We start from the raw sequence: 7,413 nt of genomic DNA on the forward strand, positions 1-7,413 counted from the left end.
GGCCACGTCAGAATCTGGGTGCTGGCCCACCAGCACACATACATGGACATCTGCACTTGTCCTTAGGGCTCCCCCAGTCCAAGTGGGGCCCCTGCAGCCCCTTCCACCCTCCATGCACCACACCCTGCAGTCAGTAACACCGAAGCTGGAGCCATTCCTGGAAAGCGAATCCATCCCATTTCTCCCAAATAGCTAAGCCGGGCACACTCATGAGTGCCTGCTGTGTAACGTCCTCCATGTGACCCCTACTCCACTCTCCTGGCCTCATACCCAGAGGCAGCCCCTTCCCTGGCCAGCACCCCGCCCGGCCCGGCTCTGCACTTCCTACCCCATCCGGGTGGTCACACTCCTGCGTCCAACTGGCCCTGCATCTAACTGGCCGTCCATCTCCCTGGCGAGGAGGAGGAGCAGGGCGCCCCGACAGAGCTGCACTCATGCCCAGAGGCTGGACAGGACCACGTGGTTCCACAAGTGGTCCCGAGGGCCAGGCGGGGCCTGACGTGGGGAGGCATGAGCAGGGGCTGTACGAGGCCAAGGGCGGGATCCCGAAAGCCCCCAGACACAACTCACTTGGATGTAAAAATGTTAAGCAACGGAAGAGAACCAAGCCAGGCACAAGACTGGAACAAAGGCCTCCTGAGGGCAGCCAGATCCCAGGGATGCCCCAGACGATCCCTGGCTGAAAAGCAGGGCCCTGGCCTGGAAAACTCCAAGGACAAGGGAGATGGGGCTGCTCAGAAAGCACCCAGGCCTGCGCCCGACAGCACGGCCAGCCCTTCCCGGGACACCGCCCACAGAGACCCAGGCAGGACGGGGCTGCACGCGGCTTTGGCCCACGTGTGTCGGTAAAGCAGCTCAAGCCAACACAGAAGGAAACCCCTGAACAGGAAGCATGGCTTCCAACACCACCTGCGTTTCCTGCAGGAACACAAGCCATTCTGACTTTACAAGGTCAAAAGCTGCATCCTAGGAAGACGGAGGCAAAACCACGCCGTGATCTGGCCAACCGTGGGTACCAACAAGATATGACCTCATCTGTTACCAGCAGAGGAAAAGAAAAAACAGACTGGGCACGGCAGAAAACGGAACGTGCACTCCATGCAGAACGGCCGAGCACTGCTCCCCGAGTTTGTTCTGATGTGTGTGTGCATGGTGCAGACGTGTGTGTGTGTTCCATGCACGCGTGCACGTGTACTGGGCTGTGACACACACCGCCGTTCCCACCGTGTCTTGGGACAGAAACCTATGAGCCTATTATAGCCATACATTGACACCCCTGCCCCTCACCCCCAGGGCCCTGGTACCCCAGCAAGGGGCACCAGCCCCATATGCACACAGACCCACATGGCAGCAGCTGCACGCGTGTGAAGCTGCAGCTGGATTTCCTGCTGCCCACGAGAGCATGTGCCTGCAGATGAGGCTCTGTGAGGAACGGAATGGCTGCAACCTCACACTGGCCCTTGACGGGACCACACGCCACTGCCACCCAGTGACATGCAGCGGGGTCCTCGATGTGGCAGCGAAGCCTCCATGGAAGCAGCAAGCCTGACGGAGCTCGCACAAATGGGCACAGGAGAGAACTCGGAGACGGCCTACCTAAATCCCCGGCCGACTTGATGTCAATGTTGTCAAAACCACTGCCGATCCGGACTATGATGCGCAGGGCTTTGAACTTCTCCAGGTCCTCCCTGGTGAGTGTGATGGTGTGGTACATCAGGGCCCCCACGGCCTCATTCAGGACCTGCAGCGAGGAGAAAGCACACCGGCTAAGCGCCTGCAGACCCTCAGCCTCAGCCTTCGGGGCAGGGATGCGCCTGGCTGGGAGATTAGCCAGAGGCCCTCAGGCTCTGTTCCCCAAGCACCAGCCCAGACACTGGGGGAGGCCAGGCGAACACTTGCTTCCCCACCACACGCTGCCCCTCACCACCACCAGGGCATCCTGAGTCCCGGCAATGCCTGCCACAGCCCCCTCAGCCTTGCGCAGGGTGCACGCTGGCGCTGGTCAGGGCTGCCCACTCCCCACTGTGGTGGCTGAGATGTTTCCCTTTGAGCAAGCACCCCACCCTGAGACTCTGCTCAGCCTCATGGAGGAAATGGGGTCCCCGCCAGGCAAGGATGCAAGAAGGGGGCGCAGCCACACCTGGGAAGGACGCTGAGCAGGTGCGGCTGCATGGGGAGAGGCAGGGCACCCGAGACCTGCAGGCCCAGAGGTGCAGATCAAAAGCAGCAAGTCCCCAGGACACACAAGCACGTGGGCAGAAACAGGCAGGGGCCACCCAGCCACAAGGACATGACCACAGGAGCACGCACTGCCCTGTGTCACCTGAGCGCCTGCCCAGAAATGCTGCCCACAGCGGGCACAGTGCACAGCACGGCCGGCGAGGCTTGGGGAGCTGTGTTCACAACAGCCACTCTCTCCTTTTCGGTTTCCATGACAAATCCTAGACTGGAACAGCTACAGTGAATGTGGACCTGCACACAGCAGCCTGACCATGGTGCCTCCACTTAGCCAACACCAGGAGCCGCTGTGGTCATGGCCAACCCCGCCCTGCCAAAGGCTCCCAGGTACCCCCAGCCTAGAGGGGACCCCAAGGAGGGCAGGGGCAGCATGGAGTGCAGAGGCACACGGGTGGAGGAAGTGCCAGGCAGAAGAATCAGGTGTGGCACTGGGCACGGGGCGGAGGAGGGTGTGGACTGCCTGCACACGCACCCACGCCCAGAAACACCCAGCTGCACACGTCCATCCCACAAGCCCGTGCCCATGTATGACAACACCCACATGGTGCAGACGCTGTGGAAACAGCCACGGTTGGTGGCTGAGGACACCAGGATGCACAGACTTCATCCACGTGGGCACGTCCGAGTCCTGGGAGACGCCACTGCAACTCCCATGAGGACATGACTCCCACCCACCGCCTGTCCAGTGGGGGCACAGGGCCTCCTGACAGATCAAGAGTGCAAGCTCAGCCCAGAGGCTGCTAGGGCCTGGGCGGCGTCCTTCCCTCCCTCCCTACCGTGCCGAGCCTTCGGCCCCCTGGTGGCAGTGCCTGGGTTGCTGGACTGCAGGGTGTCCTGTGGGAGCTGACCCTGCCTGGGGCTGGGCAGAACAGCTGGTGCTGGGCCGGCACACAAGGGTGGGGTGAGGGCAGCCCCAGCAAGACGCTCACCACCCAGTTGCAACCCTTTCTCCTGTAGTGCCCGGACTTCCAGCTCAGCCAGAACAGATGATTGCCTTTGAAGCTGGCACAGCCTCCCTTCTGGGCAGCAGGGCAGGGGAGCCCTGGGCTGGCCTGAGTGTTATGTGGGAGTAAGGGAAGGTCGGAGCACCTCGACTGCAGGAGGCAGGAAAGCATCTGCACAGACCACAGAGGAATGGTCATAACACTCATCAGTTCACAGACAGGGCTGACGGCTGGCCCTGAGCTCCTGGGAGGGCTTTGAGGCTGCATGGGTGCAGACCCCTAGTGCGCCACACTTGACCAGCGGCAGTGTGGACCCGGTGAGGCCATGGAGGACAGCACAGGCGGAGGCTGGCAGTGGGCGGCTGGTGCATGGCTGTATGTGGAGGCGCCAGGAAGACCCTGTGCTGCGTGCACTGGAGATGGGCGGCCACATACCATGGAGGCTGCCTCGGACAGCTTGGCAGAACAGACACAGCTGAGGGGAGTTGCCTGCAGGCGAAGCTTCATCGGCACCCACTGTGGGCAGGAAGGGCTACACATGCGAACAGCAGTGGCGTGTTGGAGATGGGCCCTGGGGTCAGGAAGGCCCTGGGGTCAGTCATCAGCCCGGGGGGCCAGCCTGTGCAGCTGGATGTACAGGGGCCCCTCCCGCCATGTGTGCAGAGGCTGTGTGAACGGCTGGAAAGACCCGCAGTGCACAGGACAGGCTTGTGTGTACACAGGCACTGGCTTGCTTTCACCCTGAGCATTCAGCCACGGGCTTGGAAAAGTCGATTCTAAACTGCAGCATGTCACCTCCCGCATAATCAAGTCAGATTCATGTGAATACCCCTACTGCCAAGCTTTCAGGTAGCTTCCCGCATTGACTCTTCCATGATGAAAGTTTGTTTCTCTCATCGAGATAAGTTTTGTGGAGCGGAAACATGTCGGCCAAGGACCCTCCTGCAGGCCCAGGGTGCCCCCACCCAGCTGCAGCAGGTGAAGACAGCTGAGCAGTGAAAAGCAAGCAGCCTCCCTGAGTAGCTTTAGTAACTTGCCCGGACACGTTTCTTGGTACGCTGTTTTCAGGCCCTTGCCCTTTTCCCTAATGAACGTATTTTTAACAACGTAGTGCTGGGTGAGTGCATTCGCACAACAGGAATCTGAACATGGCTTGGAGGCTCCGTGCCCCAATCTCTACCACATGCCAGACTGGCCTGTGCACAGCTGCAAGGCCAGAGCCGCCAGTGTGGGCGTCACCCTGTGGTGGCCACGTCACCCACAGGTCCGCAGGCCAGGGCGCTGCAGCTGCTGTCAGCCTCGGGATCTACCTTCCTTTCCCCCTCACACTGCTCCACCCCTGGCCATGGCATCGGTCTCCCATGGAGGAAGTCTGCAGGGGGTGGGTGCAGCCAGGCCTGCCCCTTTAGATCAGGACGCAGCGGCCTCCCAGAAGCCAGCCTCAGCCAACACCCACAGATGTGTTCCCTCCACCACCAGGGACTCAGCCCCACTCCGCTTGGTGCCTTCACCTCTGGTGCTCAGAGCAGGCCTGGGGAAAGCCGGGTGCCCAAGCTCACTGCTACTGGGCGGGAAACAGACCCCACGGTGCTCCTGGTGGGAGCCGATTCTCACGGGGTCAGGAAGGGGCCTGCCACACCCACCTCCTGTCATGGAGTTCCACCACCTGCTTCTCCTGTGCTCAGGACTCAGGTAGGTCGCACTTACCTTTCCGGACCTTATACACAGGTGTGGCTTATTCTGTGACACTGCTGCTCACTCAGGTCACCATCAGGGCAGAAGTTTCTCTATGACGCGCAGCCACATGCAGGCCCAGGGTGGGGCTGGGCTGAAGACCGCAGGCTTCAGATTTCCACAGACTGCCAAAGCGGACTGGCTCAGCCCTTTCTATTCCATATGAAGGAATAGGATCAGGCTCCCTGGGTATGGCTGGTGCAGGGCTGGGCGCAGGCCAGGCCAGTGGTTACCGGCGGTGACTGCTGCACCCGTGAGAACCTGGGAAGGGCACCCCGGTTCTCACCACCCTCATCCATTTCCTACTGGGATTTTTCCGTTTCCTGATTGGAAGAAGTCTTTGAATATATAAACTTTTCCACTTGTTTGTTTTACAAACAGGGTCTTGCTGGACTGCAGTGGTGTAATCACGGCCTGCTACAGCCGTGACCTCCTAGGCTCAAGCGACCCTCTAGCCTCAGCTTCCGGATACACTGGGATTATAGGCTCGGCCCCCGCACCACTGAGTATGTCAGACATTCACCCTTAGGCTGGCACACAAATTGAAAATACCCAAACCCCTATCTGTCACCTGTTTTTGTTTTTAAATCTGTTTTGCTATGTCATTCTTTCTGGAACACAGTCTCGCTCTGTTGCACAGGATAGAGTGCAGCGGCACGATCTCGGCTCACTGCAACCTCTGATTCTTGGGTTCAAGCAATTCTCCTGCCTCAGCCTCCTCAGTAGCTGGGACTATAGGCACCCATCACCATGCCCAGCTAATTTTTGTATTTTCAGTAGAGACAAGGTTTCACTGTGTTGCCCAGGCAGGTCTTGAACTCCTGACCTCAGGTGATCTACCCGCCTCGGCCTCCTGAAGGGCTGGGATTACAGGCGTCAGCCGCTGCACCCAGCCTTGCGTGTTATTTCTAACTGCCATTTAATCAAAGTGACCTTTACCTCTGTAGTATCACATTTTCTACAGAAAACGTACTTTCTGCGTTGCCATAACCTCAGGGAGTAAACATTCTCTTTCAAACATTCCTCTAACGCTCTGCATTCACACAGTGGCGGCTTATGTAGGCAGCGAGCATCTGCAGTCCAGGAGCCGCTGCCGTTCCTGAACGGCCACCCAGGGGCCCAGAAGTCACCGGCTCCCCAGTCCCTGGCCCACACATCTAAAAAGCCACTGCCCGTGTCCTTGGGTCCCACTGGGTGGGGCTATCTCTGGTCCTCTGTCTTGTCCACTCTTGGTGGAACCAACACTGCCCAGGTGGTTCTTCTAGACCTGAGAGTGGGTCCTGGACACGCCCTGCGGGGGCCACACTAGATCAGAGGCTTGGCTGGGCACTGGTCAGTCTGCCTGGAAACAGCCCCTGCACCCAGTGGTGTGGCCTCTGTCCTCGTGGTCCTAGAAGAGACTGTGACCCAGTATTAAGGTCAGACCCACGGCAGCCTGTCTCTGCTGGCCGCCTCCGAGACTGAGGGGCTCTAGGACGGTCCTGCATGCCTCCGCCCTGACAATGCCAGCTTTTGTGCTTTTCCTGGATTTCTATAGCTTCATTTCCTGCCCAGCCCCAGAACCTCTGTCCAGTGAAGGCTTCCCAGTGACCTACCCACCCCTGAAGCCTGGAGATACTCGTCTTGCAGAAGCACAGCTGTCCAGCTGATTGCAAGTCCTCGGGGGCCCCTGCGTCCTGTGCCCTCCCATAGCCACCCTGCCACTCCAGGCCCCACAGCCTGCACCGGATGCAGCCTCCTGGCTCCCAAGGAGCAGGGCTTCCTCCTCCTTGCTCAGCAGTTCCATCAGATGTGCAGCGTTGGGCTGAGTCTGTGTCCTGGTGGGTGACATCCCCCACCCTGACATCAGTAAAATCCTGAACCCGAACAGCAGGGTGCCTCCCAGGCCCCGACATTCTTGTTCTTCCTATGACTGCACTGACGGCATCACATTCTCTCCCTCCACAGCATTAAGACAGCGGCGACGTCCAACCAGCTGTGTGGGAAGCTTCTGCCCCAGAAGGAGAAATTCCTGACCAACAGTGACACACGAAGCAGGCCTTCAGTTTCCTCCCACGCCACAGCCTGGAGAGAGGCGGACTGTGGGCCCACTGCCCTCTCCACAGTCACAAGGGTCCCTGCCTCCAGTCTCCTTGCTCCATGGTTCCCAACACGTGGCTCCCCTCACTGTCCAGGGTGGCTACCCAGGCTCCACCCATCGCAGCTGGTTTCCAGCCAGCAGGGACAGGGAGGGGACGGCAGGGAGAGGCCCCACTCCACTGTGTGCGGAGCTCGTCCTCTGGCCACCCCTAGTGGCAAGAAAGCATGGGCAGCCAAGTCCTCCTGCAGGACCACAGGCTGTGACACACAGACTCAGCACCCAGGCAGCCCTGAAGACTCACATCTCTGGACATGCAGCCCTGGGGTGCCACAGCCTCTCTTCCCATCTCTGGACACGCAGCCCCGGGGGGCCGAGCCTCTCTTCCCATCTCTGGACACGCAGCCCCGGGGTGCCACG

General features: G+C 59.9%; 1 protein-coding gene across 8 annotated transcripts in view; it reads right to left on the reverse strand.

Annotated features, from left to right (window-relative positions):
• CTBP1 (C-terminal binding protein 1) overlaps positions 1–7,413 on the reverse strand; it is a 34,178-nt gene that overhangs the window by 12,844 nt on the left and 13,921 nt on the right. For all 8 annotated transcript variants that reach the window (XM_032253906.1, XM_032253902.1, XM_032253901.1 and 5 more), the window contains one exon: positions 1,597–1,741. In XM_032253906.1, coding sequence (XP_032109797.1) covers positions 1,597–1,741 — 145 coding nt within the window. The remainder of the gene's footprint in view (positions 1–1,596; positions 1,742–7,413) is intronic.

Source organism: Sapajus apella, unplaced genomic scaffold (genome assembly GCF_009761245.1).
Source record: "Sapajus apella isolate SASKATOON/1434 unplaced genomic scaffold, GSC_monkey_1.0 scaffold85, whole genome shotgun sequence".
Lineage (NCBI taxonomy): Eukaryota > Metazoa > Chordata > Mammalia > Primates > Cebidae > Sapajus > Sapajus apella.